The sequence below is a fragment of the Antennarius striatus genome, chromosome 18 (genome assembly GCF_040054535.1).
Source record: "Antennarius striatus isolate MH-2024 chromosome 18, ASM4005453v1, whole genome shotgun sequence".
NCBI classification, from domain to species: Eukaryota; Metazoa; Chordata; class Actinopteri; order Lophiiformes; family Antennariidae; genus Antennarius; species Antennarius striatus.
Window position 1 is genome coordinate 20,048,311 of NC_090793.1, and position 20,592 is coordinate 20,068,902.

At 45.8% G+C, this 20,592-nt stretch overlaps 1 protein-coding gene across 3 annotated transcripts; it reads right to left on the reverse strand.

Annotated features, from left to right (window-relative positions):
- Positions 1-6: 6 nt before the first annotated feature.
- On the reverse strand, positions 7-18,176 carry LOC137612226 (TSC22 domain family protein 2-like). Of its 3 annotated transcripts, XM_068340645.1 has the most exons (4): positions 15,894-18,176; positions 7,694-7,768; positions 2,435-2,486; positions 7-1,552 (listed from the first exon to the last, which is right to left on the reverse strand). In XM_068340645.1, exons 1-4 carry the CDS (start codon positions 17,582-17,584, stop codon positions 1,250-1,252), a joined length of 2,121 nt encoding a protein of 706 aa, XP_068196746.1. In that variant the 5' UTR covers positions 17,585-18,176; the 3' UTR covers positions 7-1,249. The 3 variants fall into 3 exon arrangements, with proteins under 3 accessions (XP_068196746.1, XP_068196747.1, XP_068196748.1); XM_068340646.1 differs by lacking the exon at positions 7,694-7,768 and having other exon boundaries at positions 15,894-18,175; XM_068340647.1 differs by lacking the exons at positions 7-1,552; positions 2,435-2,486; positions 7,694-7,768 and adding an exon at positions 14,532-14,934.
- Between the last annotated feature and the right edge of the window lie 2,416 nt (positions 18,177-20,592).

A 20,592-nucleotide genomic window follows, 5' to 3' on the forward strand; every position in this document is an offset into this window, starting at 1 on the left:
TTGGAATCTGAATATTGCTTTTATTTAAATACATTAAAATTTGCAATGTAACAAAACTATTGGCATATGAAATTCAAACACCATTTATATGAACAAAACATGGCTCACTTCAATGTCCTGTGACCAGTGTCGGTAACACCAGCTCGTTTCTCTGCCAGCTGTCGCTTCCCCAGGTACACTTTTCACAGACTATCTTACAATACGAGTGCTGAATAAAAATGAGGTAAGAAAGTGGTTTGAAGATTACAGAACATGCAGAACATGCTGAACAGCAACAAAATATTTTGTGAGGAAGCAAGTAACAAAAAAAAAAAGTGTGCATTTAAAAATAATCAATTTACACAGCTTTTGCATCTTTGGTTACAAAGAAGGTTGATTTCACAGCTCCACCCCCCTCCCCTCCTCCCACACATTGGCCACCCCCAGAAAGACTGGGGTTTTAAAAAAAGGAAAAAGGAGGGAGGTATGGTAACATGAATTCATTTTTTCACGCCGCCTGCAGGTGGCGCTCTGCTCTGATGTCGCCGTCGCAACAGAATCTGGATTTAGTGTCTGACATTTTTCAAATTGCTGATGATGCATTTGTCTACAATTAAAGGTAAAGCGTTGCCATGGTAACGTCTACTGGGGAGGGAAAACAAACAAACAAAAAAAAACGAATGGAGGGCTGTTAATCAAAAATTGTTCATTTATGAAAATAGCAGCCCTGTAATAAATAAAATACTTAACAGTAGAACTCAAACTGATGTAAGGGTCGGACTGGATGTGACGGCAGCGGTGCAGTGCTTCAACGCCCCCACCCCAAGCCCCGCCCCCACTCCCCCCCACAGCTGACTTTACAACACAGCGGCACCAAGTTTCTCCTGAGAGCCACGCCCATCTGTCCATGCCCACAGCTGGAGTCAGGGGTCAGGGGTCGCGGGCCAGTGCGGCTCGGGCCTGGAGAAGCCTGGACACGCCTGTCGTCTGAAGCCCCGCCCACAGCCTTCCTGGAGACTACGCCTCCACACACCTTCGCTGTCTCTCTCGAAGATTGCATTAACACTGGAAAGGCCCACAGTACAGATGCACGCGCGCGCACACACGCACATGCACACGCACACACACACGCGCATACACACACACACACACACTGTACTCTGTGGTCAAGCTGGTGGCTTCTTTTTAATTTCACATACACGATTTGTAATGAGTTGCAGATACGATGCTCGTGGCCCTGCCCCCTTCGGGGAGCCAGGCTTCGCCCCCTTCAAGCCGAGGTGACGTTGGGCTGCAGCTGCTGGGCGGGGTCGGGCGGCGTCTGGAGCTGCTGCTGCGGTTTGGGGTGGGGCTGCTGCAGCTGGGGGGGCTGCGACGGGTGAGGGGGCGTGGCCCCGGAGCCGGGGGCCGGTTGGGCGGGCAGCTGGGACAGCTGCTCGTTGTTGGCGAGCGACTTGAGCACGGCGTTCTCGCGCTCCAGCACCGAGTTCCTCTCGTACAGCTCCTTGATCTGCTCCTTCAGCACCTCCACCTCCTCACGCACCGCGTACATCAGGTGGCTCTTCACCAGGTCCTGTGGGGGGGGGGCATCAGAGGAAGGGGTCACTACATTTATCCACTTCAGACGTATTTGTGTATTCATGAGTAAATTGAGCTTCTTTTCACTGTTGTTTTGCTGTTTTATAGAAGTAAACAACTGTTTGGATGTTTGAGGTGTCACGAAAGCTAAAATATTAGCGTCTGCGTCTCCACGACGTTCTACTGCTGATTACTAAAGAACACAAAAAGCTAGAAATAAACTTTTTTTCCTGATGAAAGAATAGATTCTAGACCACATGTGTCAAACTCAAGGCCCGGGGGCCAAATGTGGCCCTCCACATCATTTCATGTGGCCCACGAGAGAATAAAACGTCCGAGTGTCTAAAAATAAATTGGTCAAAAGTGTGCTTTGACCAAAAACTACATTTCCCACAATGCAGTACTTCAGCCCATCTTAACTCTGACAAAACGTAGTGAACAAAGTTAACGTCCTAACTTTTGTCTGATGTTATTTTTCTTTATTGATTGATAGTTTGATCCTTGATTGATGGAGTTCTGTGGGTTTAATAACCTGACAAATGAAAAGGATTTATGTTAGAACAGAGAAACAAACAAACATGTTTTTTCTGTCTAACTGTAATGTTTGGAACTAGAATCAGTCAGAAATTCAGTTATTTAACATTAAGGAGTAGTTACATTTAGTTACATTACACTGAGTTACATTTAGTTACATTTATTAGTTACATTAAGGAGTAGTTACATTTAGTTACATTACACTGAGTTACATTTAGTTACATTTATCAGTTACATCTGGCCCTTTGAGGACAGCAGTTGATGAGGCCCTCGGTGAAAATGAGTTTGACCCCCCCCTGATCTAGACTTTCCTTTATAGTTTCTCTGTTTCAGGATCACTCACCATTGCCTGTTCGATTTTATTATCAATGGCTGCGACGTTGGTTCCAGAGGCTCTGTGTGAGAGAAAAGAAGGAGATCGTCCCGTTAGAGAAACACAGCGGGTTTGGGGTTTGAACCTCCTGCTGGGAATCTTCTAAGCAGAAAAATTGTAGAACAACACATTCCTCCACAAACAGCTGCATTAGATCACACCACTAATCAATCGGTCTGAGACCCCCCCTACCCTGGATACCAGCGTCTCGCCCGGCGGGTCAGCGGGTCGCAGGTTGCCCGGCGACCCGGTTTCCCGCGGTAACAGCACGAGGGGCTGTAGGAGAAGGAGGACGGCATGGCGCTGCAGCCGGCGGTGGGGGGAGCAAACCGGACAGGGGTCGCCGGGGGCGACTGGCACCACGTTAAGAGGGGGGAAACAAGACCCGATGGGCGGGGCCGTCCGAGGCGGACCTTTATCTATAGATATCCCTCCGCCGGGTTCAGCTGCCAGAGGATTGTATGGAGGCCAGCGAGCGCCAAACGCAACACGTTGTTTTAAATTAAATATAGAGTTAAAATGAGTCAGTTGTGTTTATTTTAATTGTTTTTTCCATTTTTGTAAAAATGGGGGGGGGATCAATAATAACTAAAGTGAAAAAGGCGAATCGTGAGTCACATTTTTAAATTTATGCCCCAGAAAGATGAGCCAGAACTCTTGTAACCGTGGAAACAAAATAAAACCTCCACAACTAAGAAAAAAGAGAGATAAATAGCAAAAAGTCAGCATTTCAGCCAGTTGAGAAAAGTTGTGTTGGTAAAATCTGTGTGACAAACAAAAACGTAATTTGTAATCAGAGAAAAAGAATAATTATTTTACCAGTAACTTTACTTTCATTGTCGCTCATGTTCTGGTTTAAACTGCTGGTGCTCCTGAATGCAGGTGGGGTTATGTGATGAACCTCAACAGAAAACGTTTGTTCATGCATGACTGACTTTTTTGAGTCATCATGACTCTTAAAATGCAGTTCTCAGAATAAAAACTTTCTTTATCCTGTTGATCCCAAATGAACTCTGCCTTTTGTGGAGGAAACGACAGCGTTACCAGCGGTAGTGAATGCTCACCGCTCCAGCGTCACGCCTTCATGTCAGCGTCATGTTTGCACACCAGAGGGACGGTGATTGGTGGTCTGGTCACACGTGTACAGTGACCCAGAAACCAGATGGACCTCTGCACCTGCTGCACCCCAGAAACGGGTTTGGACCAGCCGGCGCTGCAGCTGCAGAGACCTCCAGTACCCATAATCCCCCTGTGCACAGTGATTTGATGCACGATGGGCCCAAATCCTGACTGTCCTGCACTGTTGCTATGCTAACGGGCTGCCGTAGCCAAGCGTGTGTGTGTGTGTGTGTGTGTGTGTGTGTGTGTGTGTGTGATCTGTTTCAGATCGATGCAGATCTGTTGGTGCACCCGAACAGTCAGTCGGAATCATGAATATTTATGAGATGAATATGGATTAAAGTATTTCCTTCTGCGTTTGCAAAACTATAGCAGTGTAGCTAAAATCATTAACCAATACCAACGAATTGGTTAATGATCAATTAATAAACTATCCATACAAATAAACCAGTTACTTCAGATTGTTTTAAAAAAATGAAGCGTTACACATTTGTCCACCAGAGGGCGCTGCCCAATCTTATTTACCAAATTCCCGCTGAACATAATGAGGGTGACTGAAAGTGGACATCAGTTTGGATACAACCCCCCCCCCCCCACAGGACACTATGTTCTGTTCCTCATCTCATTCATGTGTGTGAAGCCAGTCGATGGTTATCAGGCCTGAGGCGGGGATGTTCCTCATTCCGCCGCCGATAACGCCGCCACTCACTGACGCTCCTCCTGCATGATGTCCGCCTGACATGAACAATGTGTGAGAAAAATGACACACAGAGCGACAAGCATGCATCTGGCATGTGGTCACGCCCACGGCATCACCGACACGACACAAAACTGTCAGGAAACAACTTTCAGAATGTTTTAAGCTTTATGTGACTTCCTCCCAACTGGTTACACAACCCGGTTAAAGTGCTGCAATCTCAGCTTCTTCCTGCACCGAAAGGGTTAAATATAGACCAGAATGGAGCTTCTAGGAATCCTTTTTTCTGTCAAGCACAGGCCCCCAACTTTACAGGTTACACCCTTACTGCTTCAAAATTTGAGGCCAAACCTCACGGGCCGAGAAAAAGGCTTATTATTATTACCTAAAATGCAATGTGACGTATTGAGATTGCTTCTTATGCGCTCTAAAACCCCAGAGATACGCAACATGTGATTGGCTAATGATGGCCTCGTAACTATGGAAACTGGAAAACATCAACAACAAAAGAAATATTTCTCATATTGTCTAAGGAATGCGATGGAAGCGCTCGAGGCAGGACTGGGGGTGATGGGTTGTAGTTCCGCCTTGGGGCTTAGTCAAAAAACAACCATAATAATCTGAATCAAAGTTCTATCAGGACGTCATGTGTTGCTTCTGAAGCGAATAGAAATAAACCTCTGGCTCTCATGTCAAACACAAGTACTTGTTTGAGCTCTTGGCTTCCATGCAAAACGTTTACATGCAAAGAAAATCCTCCTCCAGCTCCGAGAGGGAAGAAGAAACGCGTTTTATCCCCGTAGGGAAATCATTTTTCCACTGTTTTTAATCTATTTTTCATGTACAGGCCCCTGCATGCATACAGACACAGACACAGACACACACACACACACACACAGAGGCCTGTAAGCATGCAAGTAGAGGGGAGATTGACGGTATAGCTACAGACAGCTAAGTCGCGTTCTGCCCAAGCCGGTGCCTTGCTCAAGGGGCACCCCTACCAGTCCACACCCCAAACCCTTCAGTCCACATGGGTCTTGAACCAGCCACCCTCCGACCACCACCCCCCCAGTGGACTGACCCCCCACCGTCCTGCGTCACAAGTCAAACAGAATAGAAAAATTAGCGTGTGATAGATCAAAGGTCAAACCCCGACAGGGTAATGGGCGGGGCTGAGATCAAGCGTACGATTATGCAACCGACTCCCCCCTGACAGATGACATGCAGTTTACAGAAGACACTGGTTGACGAGCCGGGGGGGGGGGGTGTTTAGCGTTAGCCACGACTCAGGAATGTCAATACGACGTCCATTAAAGGCAGAACCGTCAGGTGGAGCATGGAGGGGGGGTGGAGCCAATCCAAACATGGAATCGCTGTCATTCCTGGCCTCCAGCAGAATATAAATAAAGGTTGATTGATTGATTGATAGGTTTCCTTTGGCAGTAAAAACAAAACTACGTCTATTTACCTCAGACATGAAGAGGCGGGTCCAGAACCTCAGAGGTGAGGAGTGATCGAACAGAAACAGTAACGAGTGCTGATCTGTAATTCACGTAGTTAGTAATCTAGATTTCATTTTTTAAGTATGTGGCCTTTTTAATGTAAACCCCCCCGGACACAAAGCATTTGTGCTGTCGTTATGACGGTAAACTCGCGTCATAATTCCGGGTTTTCAGTCATCAAATCATCTAAACTTGAATCAACTTCCACCATTTTGAGTTTATATTGCTGATAAACCATTGAGGTGAAGCACGTGTCATCAGAAATGAAGCGTTTCAGAGGGCAGCGACGGCGACGTGGTTTTCCCCTGGCGCTTTTACACAGTGAGCAACAGAGAAGCTCAGATTTTATGACCAGTTTCTAATTACAAATTTGATCCTGAAAGACAAATAAATGTGTACGGTTTGGTTGACAGCGATAAGAAAATAAAACAATTGAGAAATCTTCTTTAAAAATTCTTAAGGAATTGAAATTCTTTGTCTCTTTCTTCAAAATAAAGAATTTTTTCTGCATTGCAGGAGAGGTGCTGGTATGAACAACGGGATTATTCTAAAACCGATTTAAAATCAGGCTCTTATTTTGCAGCAGCGACACTGGAGAGCGACTCTGTTTCGTGTTGGACAGGGTTCCACATAAACCTGAACTACAGAGACCGATAAAGGTTCAAAGGTCATCGCCGTGATCCACCAGGAATCTCCAACAAAGCCCTGATTATCGTTGCCTTCATGAAATCAAAAACAGCCCCTGGTGGAACAGCGTCTTCACAAAGACACCACACACAACCAGAAGTGTGTGGCTCCAAAGAGAGCTGTTCATTTGCTGTGGAGGGAAGATCAACACAAATTGGAAAATGTGGTGAACAAAACATGAATATAGATGTTTGTGTCTCAATTCGAGGGCCGCATCACAACAAGACTTCCACAAAGACTCTAATTATGACTCCCAATCAAAAACGGCTGACATCAACGCTTGGCATAGCTCAGGCGAAGAACTCTTAGGTCACGACCTTAGAAGGATGCGACCTCAGACTCGAGACACACACACTGGACTGAATCACCGTGTGCACAGGGACGCATGCAGCCCGTCGGTGAGCGACTGGTGATGGTGTGTCAGCTGCATGTTTCTCTGAAACTGGTTTCATTTCCTGTCACTCATATAGTCTCACTCACTTCCTTTTTTTTTTTCTTTTTTTTTTCAGTTTTATCAAAGGCAACAGCGAAATGTTTAAAACATTCTCTGAGTCTACAGTTTTAGCACGTCAGCAAGAATCTGCGTGACAGATCATCAGGTGGAGTCATTGAAGAATTCGCTATGGGACTAAATAAACTTTGTTTAACAGAAAGCGTTGCCTTGGAGACCAGCTGCCCTCGGGTTGGTAATTAGATTTTGCGTTAGATATCATGCACACGCAAGCCTGTTTGATTTGTTGCGAGTTAAAGCAACAAATTTGCAAATGTTAGTTCAGTTTTAGCCATTTAGGTAAAACTTAAACAAACTTTTCATCAAAAATAAGCAAATAAAAATGTCTAATGCGACTTCCTGCAAAAACCAATCAAACTGTCAAACTGACGTCACACCGTTGGGCTTTATCAACCGTCTTTGTGCTGAATCACCAGTAGCTGGTGCATGTGACAAGAGAGAGCCAACCGTGTGAAAGCAACGTCCCACCAGAGCTTTTAAAGGATTCAGGCAGAACCCACTTTTATAAAGAAGAGAGAGATCCAGAGAAAAGCACCAGAAACAGCAGCAGAGAGCAAACAGACAGCGAGGTGGTTGAGAAGTCTCAACCAATCCCACGCTTGGTTTTCAAACTCAATCCATGCAATGTGCAGAAAAAACAAAAAAAGCAAAGCTGGTTGCTACTGAACACACGCTTGCAGACGCGTACGCTCCACGCCACCACAGTACCGTACCTATCACTGAGGGCCTTTGAGTCCCTGAGTCTGGTTCCAGACTGGAAGGCCTGGTAGAAAGCCTTGGACGGGTTCCTGTGTCAACCGCATTCAGGGAGAGAGGAGACAGAGACACGGAAGAGGTGAAACAGTGGAAGCAAAACTAAAAGTCAGAAATGTCGGAAAGATCAGTCATACAATAAAGTCTGGTGCAGGAATAAAACAGGAGGGATGTTTAAACACAGTAATATGAAGGAACGGGAGTCTCCAAACAGGAATGGTGCGTTCAAAAGGTCAAGATGGCTTCGTAAACTGAAAGGGCCTCCCTCAGGACCTTCACCTACAGCGTGTTAGGTGGGGTCACAACCCTGGATTGTCACTAAAAACTGGAATTCTTCACAACTAATGGCATTTTTGAAATTTTCTAGCTTTTTTTTAAAGGTTAAAAGTTTGACTTCAAACGCTGAGAATGACAGGATTTAAAACGACCTGCTGCGTTCACGTCAGCTAAAAAGTACGCTGTGTTCAATGCAAAGGGATGCACAGACTGGAAACACACACACACCTATACACACACACACACTTAATGTACTCCACACTCAGGCCTTTTAAATAACTGCTTCTCTTCCACATCTACACACACACACACACACACACACACACACACACACACACACACACGTAAACGCACACCAACATGAGCAGATACACACAAATACTGGCCCAGTTAAACAAGTCAACACAGGCATTTGTGTACACACACGCACACACACACAGTAAAGGAGTTGATTTACAGCATGTGTGTGAATTTTATAGCGGCCAAGACTCTTTTCCTAGAAATCACTGGCACAGACTCCCTCTGTCACATTACCTCATGACTAAACACTCTCACAGACCTCCTCCTATGCCTCTGCTTCATTTTACTTTAGGAGCCGTTGCGCAAGAACAACCTGGACGCATGCACACACGTGGCAGACACACACACCTCCCTCCGTAGAACACCTCTCCTTTTCAGAAGCTGTGGACCGACCGGCTACCTGATGAAGACGTTGCTGTCAGAGGAGTTCTTCATGAGCGAGTCACGAACAAAAGAAGTCACAGCTCCCTGTTTTCATGTGGCAAACGCTCTCAATGGTCCTCTTTGTAGGGGTGATAATGTAATATGTCATTATGGGTTAATGAAAGCCCCTCTTTGTGAGTCGACTCATCTTCAGCAGAGCTGAGAGGGTCATCTTACTCGTAAACACATCGACTAAAGACAAGGGTGTCTCCCACCATCAGACAGAGGTTTTTCTCTCTACAAGCACAACCCAACACGAAAACCCGATTCAGCCCCACAGGAAACGTATGACCTGGCAGCAAACGCAAATAACTTATTGGTGCATTCTTGCAGGTTGATGTCACCGTTGTAACTGGAGCGTTGCATGGGATTTTTTTCATCCAGTGTGTGTTTGTAGGGAGAAAAAGAGGTCCAATTGGAGGTTTGATAACTCCATGACAAATGAAGACCTTCAGCGGTGAGGAAGAGGAGTTTAAGTGTGACAGGAGAGAATGGGAGGTGAGCAGAGCGACTGACAAGCCGACAGGAATAAGGTTTTACAGCAGGTTTCTGTGTGAAGGTGTTGCAGAGGTATCACCTCCTGCATTCAGACCCACTGAGCTAACTGCTAGCGAGCTAGCACAGCTGTTTCCTGTGCAAACCTTCCGTTTCCACCATATTTAACAACGCGATTGCTTCAGTGTGGCAGCGAAAGAGGACAAACAGGTAATGGAACGTGGGAGGGTTGAGTGGGAGAGGTTAAAGAAGAGACTGTTGAGAGCTCCTGCTACTGGTGCTCTGGAGGCCGTGGGTTCTTTGCACCATCCATCCATCTGACACGAGCAGAAGTAGGTCAGAACTATTTAGATGTCAGCTGTTGGGAGGTTCTTTCACTGGTTTATGGGTTGTAGCTGAAACTCAGAGCTGCTGTACAGAACGGCCACCAGAAGAGATCGAACGCTAAAACCTCAGCTAACATATCTGCTGTGAAGTTACAGTATTTTCCACACCATAAGGCGCACCTAAAAGCCTCTAATTTTCTCAAAAACCGACAGTGCACCTTATAATCCAGTGTGCCTTATATATGAAAAGGGTTTGAAGATATGCCATTCATTGAAGGTGCGCCTTATAGTCCAGAAAATACTGTACACAACTTTATCCGCCGCTGGCCAGAGTTTCTCCACACACTCCCACCGACGTAACAACACAATGAAATCTCTGTAGCTACACAAACCATTCATGCTACAAGTCGTCAGTCTTTGAGGTACCAAAATATAACATCTCTCCCATAAATACTTTAACAGAAGTTGGCCATACTGCTAACATCCTTTGCTACGCATGGCAGGAATACAATGGGAGGAACCGAGTCAGAGGGACAAAGAATCCACATTAAAGTGTCTGTGTGTATTAGCTACGTAGAGTAACTAACTCCTAAGTCATAACACTACTTTCCTGCTTGATGCTCATGTTTTTATTGTCCATGACTGATGTACAGTAGAATTCCGTCGGAGAGAAGGTACTTCATTGTCCTTTGAGGGTTCTTAGATACAGAGTTCCTGGTTTTTGGGGGGCAAGCAGGAACATCGAGAACATGCAAAACTTTTGGTCATGAAGTCTGCATCACCGTTCAGGAACAGAACTGTTTTGGGATTGGAGGGAAGTGATCCACACATGCAACTTATTTGTGCTTGTGCTGTCAAAAGGTGGTACCAATGCAACCCTGACACATGTTGAGAGTAATAACGAGCCAAAACAACGAGTTGATAATACTTGAGATCACTTTATAACACTTCCCCAAAACAAGATAGCGAGCGTGTCCTCCGTTGGGCCCAGCAGCGGCTCAGATACCTCCTGCAGTCTGACGAGAACTGGAAGCCTTGGACTGAGCTGCAGGCGTTCTTCAGCCGGCGATAACGAAGGACGGCCTCCATACCTGGGGTGGAGGTGACGAGTAAAGGGAAGCGAACAGGCGAGCGGGGTGGGTCGAGCCAAACAAGTCTTTCTTTTTGATAACTGCACGGAGGCTTGTACAAGGTAGGAGCGACATACAATCAACCTACATGTTCCAAACATAGTCTGTGGTTCTGGAGTTTATATAATGTTCATCTCAGTGGCAATACTGTGCATAAGACTGCAAAGTATTGGAAATACATGCTAGTTTCAATAGATTTTGAAGGTAGAATTTAATACAGACCTTCTGTCTCCAACCACATTTATTAGCAATGACAACTTGACAATGAATCTCCACTAAATGTGCAGCTACAAACATCTTGTAGACTTACTGACACCAGATGTGGTTCCATACACCTTAAAGGATTGTTCTCTACATGAAATGCCTCTCATACAGTCGCTTGGAACCATGACTCTTCGCTCCTTTCCCCTGGAATATTTGAAGGCCCGTCCCTACTGCGTACTTCTACCTCTGTGAGGCACCCTGGATGAAATGTGCCCACCAAATGTCATACGATACGAGCAGAGAGCCTCAGTGCGGAAGCTGGGAGAGCTGAGGAATATTAAATGAATAGAAGGTGGAGTGCTGCGAGAGGGACTGGAAGTTAAAAACAGGATACAGCAGTAAACCAGAGGTCACCGAGGGGAGGGACGGACCCTAAACTATATGTTCTCTGTCATTCTTTCACACCCACACAGCCAGCAGAGTTAAAAGCTAAGGTAGCATCTACGATGGAAAGTCATCCCCCCCCAGCGAGGATCATCGCGCTCACACTGACCCATCCCCTTTCGCTGACACACCCCTCATCCGCCCACACGGACACAATCTCTCGATTCACAGTGGAAGAAATTGCTCCAATACATCGCAAGCAAAGACGTCCCTCCCCTCCCGACGAAGGAGTCCAATTTTTACATAAGCCCCCATTATGGGAGGACAATAAACCAAACCTCCCCAGCGTGAAGTCAATTACACACATACACACACACCGCAAACACAACATATTTCTACCCAGCCTAGTGAAAAAAAGACAAGCCATGACTTCACAAGTGCGACAACGGCGTTATTTATGACATCAGCCGATACTTTACACCTCTGGTGGCTGAAGGCATCTGGGAAACATTAAGCTGAGCCAATCAAATTCAGAGAATGAGGACGATGTCTTAAATCTCTCGTCTGTATCTCCACCATTTTGCTTTCTTTGCTCCAAGGGAAAACTGTAGGGTGGGGACGAGCGTTACCAAATGGCCAAAAAAGTGGTTTTCCAGGTTGCGAAAGCTGTGGAAAGGTTTGTACCGTTTCGTAATCGAGTTTCTAAACTTTATTCAGGCCAAAAGTGGTCAGTTTAGATTTGATACACACAAATCATATTACGATAAAAGCAATATTCCTTGAAGTAACAATGTTAAACGGTTACGTAATCCATGTGTGCATAGCAACAACAGAAGCTGTAAGAGCGAGCAACTGTGATACTGTCTTCAAAGTGGAGGTTAGTTCTATAAAAGGGAGGAACCTGAGTCGTATAGAAGACGTGAGGCTTCAGGAGGTCAAAGGTACACCCAACCAGTCTGACAAGACCAGCAACGATGTCCAGAGCAGCAGGACGAGGTGGAAACACTTCAGATTCATGAAGCTAAAGAGCTACACCTCCATCCAGCATCGCTGACGCAAACATTGGTCAGACACAGTTCTCCCAGTCAGACCAGTACGCCTAAAACGTGGACAAATGGTCCCTCAGAACCACAGAGCCCCATTTAGAACCGGCCGGGGACGAATTTAACATGAATGGAGGCTGTGTGAGAGTTTGACAGGCCTCAGAGTTATGCTGGACAACTACAGTAACTTTCATAATGATGTCATGTAAATATCACAGTATTACAGTCATCATGTCCTCACCTACAACCAGACAACCATAAGGTCTCAGACACTGACGCCTCAAATCGCTACGGCGACATCATTAGTTTATCCTCACTGATATCCTTCAGATGAATGATGCCTAGAATTAAAAAGTGATAAATTGTAATGAGCGTCATGCTAGAATAAAAATCCATTTATTTATTTCTGATGCTGACATTTAAAAATGAGGAAACAATAACTCAGCTTCGGCATTAATAAATGGTTTCAGAGGAGATGCAGGTCATGGACGCCCAAACTGTCTGGGAGATGGAAAGATTTCTGCTCACGTCAGCTTCTGAAACATTTCGCCCCATAGGCTCTCATTGTAGCTGGTTACCATAGTGATGCCACATGCACCATGACATCATTTCGAAGCGACACACTCAAGCCACTAATAAGATGAAATGTCTTCATGTCCATCCTCGCCTTTTTGTGATCAGGTAACGTTAGCTGCTTCAGTCACTGTGTGTGTGTGTGTGTGTGTGTGTGTGTTCTGTGATGTTTGTGTTTGCAAAGCCTGCTGGAGAACCGCCTTCCTCCCTTCACTGGCAGCTAGCTGCATGTTTTTCACATCATAACTCATTTAAAAGCAATATGTTGTCTCAGTGTTGACAATTACAATGAGATTTTATGGGTTATTTTACCATTGTTAAATTTCGCAAAAGTAATATAGAGAATCTTTTTTGAGTTTGAAAACTGTCATACTCTAGTTCTGTGGCCCATTTCACTAGTTATCTTTTATAGAGAATGAAAATCTCAGGAACAGATTATTTTTGTAGCACACCATCATATTTTGCAGACATACAATTTTAAAACAATTTTGGCTGTAATTGCATGTTCTTAAAATCAATAATCATTGTCAGTATTGAACTATCATCTCATTTTAGGGCCATATCGCCCACCTTTAGGCTGTAGGTACGTATAACATCTTCTGTACAGATTACAGCTATTTGCTGTTGAAGTCCTGCAGTTCAGGAGAAAATGGAAGGATTTAGTTGTTTGACAGGCAAAATAAGTAGTGCAGACAAAACGCAGAGGTGGGAGGGAAGGGAGGTGTCTAAAGAGTCGCATCAACGTTTGCTCTGCAGCTTCTTGAGCAAAAAACAGGCTAAAATAAAGCTATAGCGTGGGAGCTCTGGCAAACCCCCCAACTCTGACAGGGGGTGGGGGGGTGCACGTCCACAACCATGATATGAAGTAATTAAGTTCACCTTGTATCGCCCTGCCACAACAAGCAGAGTTAGCCGACACACCCCAGGGTCAGGGCGCTTATCTCCAGAACAGGGGCACAGTGGAAAGACCACTGCTCCGCGTCTGATAGGGCTCGGCTGTCGTAAGAGACCCCCCCTCTTATCTGGGAGCTGGACCCTCTCAAAAAAAACACGCCACCTTTCCACCAGCACGTCCTGACGACTTCTATTCAGTTTTCTTTTAATTCCATGATGAAATAAGAGGAAACATGTGCCTGGTCTGATGGTGTGTTTCCACGGTAATCCAGCGTTAAGCGCACACGTCTGCACACCCACCAGCTGAACATATGAATGCCTCGCAAACTGCAACAAGGCTTCCCATCAAACTTGCGTGGCGTGAAGTTTCACCTGCGTGGGTCCACGGAATGAATGAATGATGGAGACTGTGGTGACACTCACGTCTAACTGCCAATTTAAAAGCACGCTCATCTAGAGTCAGCAAGCATTCCTGTTTAAGAGGCAGTCCAGTCATATCTGAAGAAGAATGCAGCACATATGCTCTGCAGTCTGCATAAATGTGTCTGTTCTCCATTCTGGTAGAGAAACACTAAATTAAAACCACGGACACTTCAGGCAGCATATCATTTCCTCTCAGATGTGCCATCGACTGCGTGTGAAACAGAAAGCACCGAGGGAAAATTCCTTTAGTAAGAAAAACCCAGAAAACAATTCTTAGAATTCTGATATTGGTTTATCTTTATGAAATACAACATTCAGTTGGACATAAAGCTTTAGAGTCCAAATAACCGTTCTTTTATTATGCTCCTATCCTTAGAATCTGTGTTTTTTCTTTTTCAGGACCCGTGATTATCCGCAGCACAAAACTAAAACTTTTATATAATCCAACACACTGACATCCTCTGCGAAAACTTTCCTGGGGGGCCAAATGGAAACCACGATACACAAAAAATCTGCACCATTTTTGTATTAGAAAGTATCTGCCAAAGCAGGAAGTGACTTATTAAAAAGGTCCGACATGGAACGCGTTTATCATCATGTGTCCAGAAGGAGCCTGGAAGGTGAGCTAACTGTTAGCCTAGCGGCAGCTAGCAGCACGTCTCTGAAGGTGGGGAGTCACAGCTCCAGTGGGAGGAAAGCTGCTCGGAGACACTAGACCTGCAAGAAAATGCTTACACACACACACAGACACACACACAAGTCAAATAAACACACACCCTCACACACAATGAATCAGTGTTACAGCAGTCATGTGTGTGCTTAACAAGTTGTTGCCTGTGCGGCGGCAGCAACGGGTGTTCTCATGTGCTACACACTCGTCTTCAGGCGCTGCTGAAAAACGACAAACACAAAATCCCCTTCCTACGGGACACAACTCTCTGCTCTCCTCCCCCCACGGCTAAAAGAGAAAAACCTGTTGGTTCATCGAACAAACGAAACGTCCAAACCCGACCGATAATCTTGTTACAGCTTTAAATTTTCCTATTAAACCAGTTTCTTTCAAGAGCACAGTGAAAGAGACTCACTAGCTGAACAAGGCAGTCAGAGACCGCAACATCCCATGAATTCAACATTTTACCCTGACCTACACATTTTTGTGGTTCTGGCTTCCTGAAAATTTACGGTAATTTAAACGTTTATGAACCCTCCCCATACTGATATCAAACCACCTTCAACCTGTATTACCTTTTCCCACACTGATACTGTTTAAAGCACTTTTGTGTCTCACGGAAGTCAGAGACTCACGGAACTTGGCGCACTTCCTGATGCCGTCAGCCAATAGAATTGCGCGTACAATATCACGTGACTGCCTAGCAAAAATCTGCGATGAATACAAAAGTTGAAATTTCACCTCGACCCAGTTTTCTCAAGGTCAAGGTCATCATCTCATTTTTATCCCCTTTGCTGCCTGAGTCATGTGCTATTTGTTTCATCTTTTTATCTGCAGCGGTTGTGAAGATATTTGGTGGACAAACAGACGGACGAACACACACTGACAATTACAACACATCACCGCGTCGCAGGATGTAATAACTACTGATTGTGAGAATGGCGTTCCAAAGGCACGATGATGATGTTCACCAGGGATGTGAATTTTAACACACTTAACAAAGATGCAGAAAGAGGTACCTGTCTCCATCCATGTCCACAGGTATGTGGATCCCGAAGAGGCTGTTGACGGTGGGGGTGGCGAGCTGCAGGCTCTCAGGCATGAAGGGCTTGGCCTCCTCCTTCATGGGGACCAGAGGAGACTGTGTGTTGATGAGGTCTTCCGACCTCCCTCCGCCGCCCTCTGCGCGTCCGAACCCAGCCGCTGGGAGGCCTTGCGCCCCCAGACCCACTGGGGTCTTGCTGCGAGGTTGCTGCCCCGGAGGGAAGCTGGAGGTGGTCACGTTTGGCGAGGCTGCACCGGAGGCACTGGGCGCGGCGGCGAGCGGGGCGGCGGGTGCGCCGGAGCTCACCGCCGCCACGGCAGGCACATTTTGTACGCCCGACGGTGTCGGGTGGAGGCCGTGGAGCTGATGCTGTCCCGCGGCTGCGTACTGGTTCACAGCCTGCTGCTGTAAAGGGGGGGCTCCTGTCAGCATGGAAGCTCCCACACCTCCCATTACTACACTCTGCTGCTGCTGCAGGAGGCCGGGCTGTCCGGTCGACGCCAACACCCCCCCTGCTTCCCCAGAAGTTCCTCCAGAGGACTGCGACCCCGCGGGGAGGGGCTGCCCCGGCTGCATGGAAGCGGCTTGCTGTTGCTGATAATACTCCGACTGGGCGGTCAGGTGGTGACTCATGGGATGCTGCTGCTGCTGCTGCTGATGCTGAGGATGGTACGTGACAGGCTGGGCCGAAGGAGGCATGATGGGAGACTTCTGTGTGTGGACGCCGGGTTGAGGCAAACCATTTTGCCCCGGGGGCAGCACGCTCTGAGGGGCGGAAGGCTGGAGACTTCCCAGAGTTGCCTGAGCGGTTACAGTCATGGGCCTGGTGAAAGCGCTCTGCGCAGGCAACCCGCCGCCCCCCTGCAGCCGGGCGCTGTAGCTGGGATACTCCACCGGATGTACGCGGCCCGATGAGAGGGAAACATCCGCTACGGAACCCTGACCTGAAAGTGTCGATGGGGCGACCACAGACCCTCCCGTATGCCCGAGGCCACTGTCTCTGTCTGGGGCCGCCTCAGGGGCTGCGCTGGTGTGCCTCACGCTATCCACAGTCCTTCCGATAGCAGAGCTGTCAGAGTCTTTGTCATAAAACTCCGTACACGTCCACCTGCCTCTTCGAAAGGGTTCTCCGATACCATGATCAAGTTTAATGACTCTGAAGCGGGACGTGCAGCTGACTGTGGAGGTGGCAGGAGGTGGAGCGGGGCTGGTGGCAGCAGCAGGTTGGGGTGGGTTCACCGTAACGCCGGCTGGAGATGACTGCTGCTGCTGCATGGCTCCAGGTTGGGGGATCAGGGGTAAACCAGCTGCAACCCCAACCCCTGGATGCTGCTGCTGCTGCTGGGTCGAACCGGACACCGCAACCTTTCGGAATTCCCCCCCGGGATGGCTCGACAGCTGGCCGGGCTGGGGTGCGTTCGGTGCCGCCATCACCTCCGGTTCTCCAACATTATTCAGGGTCTCCTCGGATGAACTTCTATCACCGGCTGGGTCGAACTCAGCCCGCGGTAGGTCGTAGATTTCCGACGACACGTCCTCAGTCCGCGACTCGTCCGGATCCTCCAGACTCTCCGTGTCGTCCGCGGCTCCGATCGCGGCCACTTGGGCCTGAGTCACACTGGTGATCTGGAAGCAGCTCTTCTTCTTAGCCGGCATTTTCGACATATTGGCGGGCTTGTTGTAGCTCCCGTACGGCTTTGGTTGTCCTCGGACTGCGCGGGTCGAGCTGCTCCGGGTCTCGGATCTCGCGTTCGCGTCGTTTTTAGCCTCGCTGGTTGTAAACAAGACGAATTTACGGCATCATCCCGCTTCCTCTCCCGGGCTCCTGTTGCGTTTCATGGGCTCATAACGCAACACCACACGTCCACTCGTGGTCGCCCGGTAACGAGGCTTTAAATACTGATACCGGTGGTAAATCCCGATCGGACCAGGCCGGATAAAGCACCGGTGTCGGAGTTGTCAAGCGTCCCTGATGTGGGCTGAGGAGGGCCCGCAGCCCTCCACTCACGGAGCTAGCTAACAAGTCAACTGGCTGCAGCACACTCCCCCTACGTCGGTACAAGTGGGTAAGACATATCCGCCGAACCGGTTCCGTGAGCCCGCTTACCTCCCCGGCTTCACTCACAACCTTCCGTTACGGCCACGGAGGAAAAATACGCGTCTGTCCCGCGATTTACGACGGAATTCGGGCCAAACAGCGACAGCAGTTGCCTCCCTCACCCCGTCACTCTTGACAAGATGGCTATGTTGTATATAGCCGCGGTGCATCGTGGGTAGTTTATGTGCGCGATGACGTAGAAGCAGTTTGAGGACGCTGCCTCATGTTGCATTCAGAACTATCGGAAAAATGGTTCGCTAAGTGATTGAAATGTATTGGCACATATGCTCACAGTAAGGTCTGCCTTTGTAATTGTGTGATTTTTATTGTCGTTGACAGCTGACATTTGTTTATTGTGTATATTATTTTAGCTCAAAGAAGCCCTTTTTTTCTTTCAGTCTGAAAAAAACGATTATAAAACAATAACAAAACATTTCATATGGCTTTTTTTATCTGCAGAATCAGTTTGCAAATAGTTCCTTATTTAATAAATACAGTATTTGACCTTTTGCGGAACTCTTGAAGGCTCCAAATTTCTCTCTCTGAGTCCAATCTCTTCATTGTGTTCTTTATGGTTTTTTATGGCTTACAGTATACAGTATTAGTGGCTGAGGAAAAAAAACACACCAAAATAATACATAATGATGATGATTAAAAATTTACAGTGCAATGATTTTTTTCCATCTCAGATTTTAATATCCAAAATGCCAAGCTACTTTTCACAATCAAGCGTACAGTGGGTATTTTTTTCTGTTAATACATTATCCTTTAACCCATTTTTTTATTAAGTTAATCTGGAATTAATGATTAGTTTCATTTTCACCGTTGCTGTTTTACACTGTGATAGCATAACCGATCATCACACTATTCTTTATGATTTGGTCAAGACTAATACAATATATTTATGCATGCAAGTCGTTAAAATGTTCTGAATAGGTTACGAAGATGTGGTCAGAGGAACAGCATGCATCAGATACCGGAAAGTCTTAACACTGCATTACAGTTGCAGCATTTGTTGAAGTAATTAATACTGAAATAACAAATATAATGTAATGAATATATAGCGATGTGACAATTTTGACAGATTTTTCATTCATTGAGTCAATAAGAAAACTGGAAAACAGCAGCCACAAACTTTGGAGAACACTGCCGCCAGTGGCCAAGGAATAAAACTTTTACTTTTAAAGGATATGATGGTTGTTATAATACTTATTTTCGTAAATTAAACTGGAACTTTTCTTCAGATTTTTTTTAATTCGCTCAGTAGGGATTTTTTTATTTAAATTATTTTAATGTATAGAACACTTAGCTACAAAAACACAGTAGGGCTGATTTGGGGGTTTTTCGGTATCAGTAGGGTATTTCACACAGATAAAAGCATACATATAAATCTTTATAGTTTTTTTTGTAGGAAGCAAATAATCTGGTAAAACCGAGTCTAAATGTCAACTATTCACGGGTCTAAAACAATGTTTTGATTTGACTTACAGTCATCATGAAACCTCCACCATGGAGGTTCTGGTTTCATCCACGTCCGTTGGTTGGTTGGTTCATCAGAAGGATGACGCAAAAACTGTTGAAGGGGTTTGAATGAAACGTGGGGACAGGCTGAGAAACACTCTGACCTATTTTAAATGATCCAATCTGACGATTGAATGAATGAAAACATGACACAATCATATCTCATTTGAGTGATCAGAAGAATCTTATGCTTGTGCATGTTGCTCTTGAATGGGATATCATTCCATCATTCCCCTGGCACACAGTCAGTCTAAAAAGACAAATCTTTTTTTCCTTTAATGACACCACTTCTTTGTTGTTTAGGATTCAAATGAGTTAAATAATGCTTGTGAAAAAATAGTACTGATACAGATACTAAAAACCTACATTTTTACCTACATTTTATTTTCATCTCACCATAATTAAACTCCCCGCGACCTGCGTAAGTGGATTAAGCGGGTTAAGAAAATGACTGACTGACATAATTAAACTAACATCCTGAAAAAAATAAAGAAGCGAAGCTTTAACTTACAAAAATGGAGTTTGGTGAGCAACAAGTATTATTAATATATCAAATAATAATTTTTATACGTGACTGTGCTTGAACCAAAATATTTTAATTTAGTTTGAAATCACACAAAACTTATGCCGTAAAATGTTACTGAGTCTGTTTCACCACCATCTGAACTGATGCCAAATTACCAAATCATGTCATTCGTGCAAAAGAAGAATGATATGAGGCAACTCCAAGAAGTGTTTTATTTAAATAGCAACAAACCCCAGATGAAGTCATCTCAAGACGCTGTCTGAAATATCAGGCGTAGACCAAACTGTACATTAAAGAGACTCAAAGATTCTCCTTCAGACAATGCCGATAAAATAAAACGTCCTTTTAATAGACGAAAACCTCTGAGCAGATGACAGTTCTGGATGAAAATCTCCAGTCTTGATCTGCTGGATTGATGAGGATAGGGTAGGGAGACGGGGGCAAAGAGATGGGATGAAGACAGAAACAGATGTACAGCAAAAAAAGATTACAGATAGGAGTATCTGCTACCATAGTTATAGAATGATA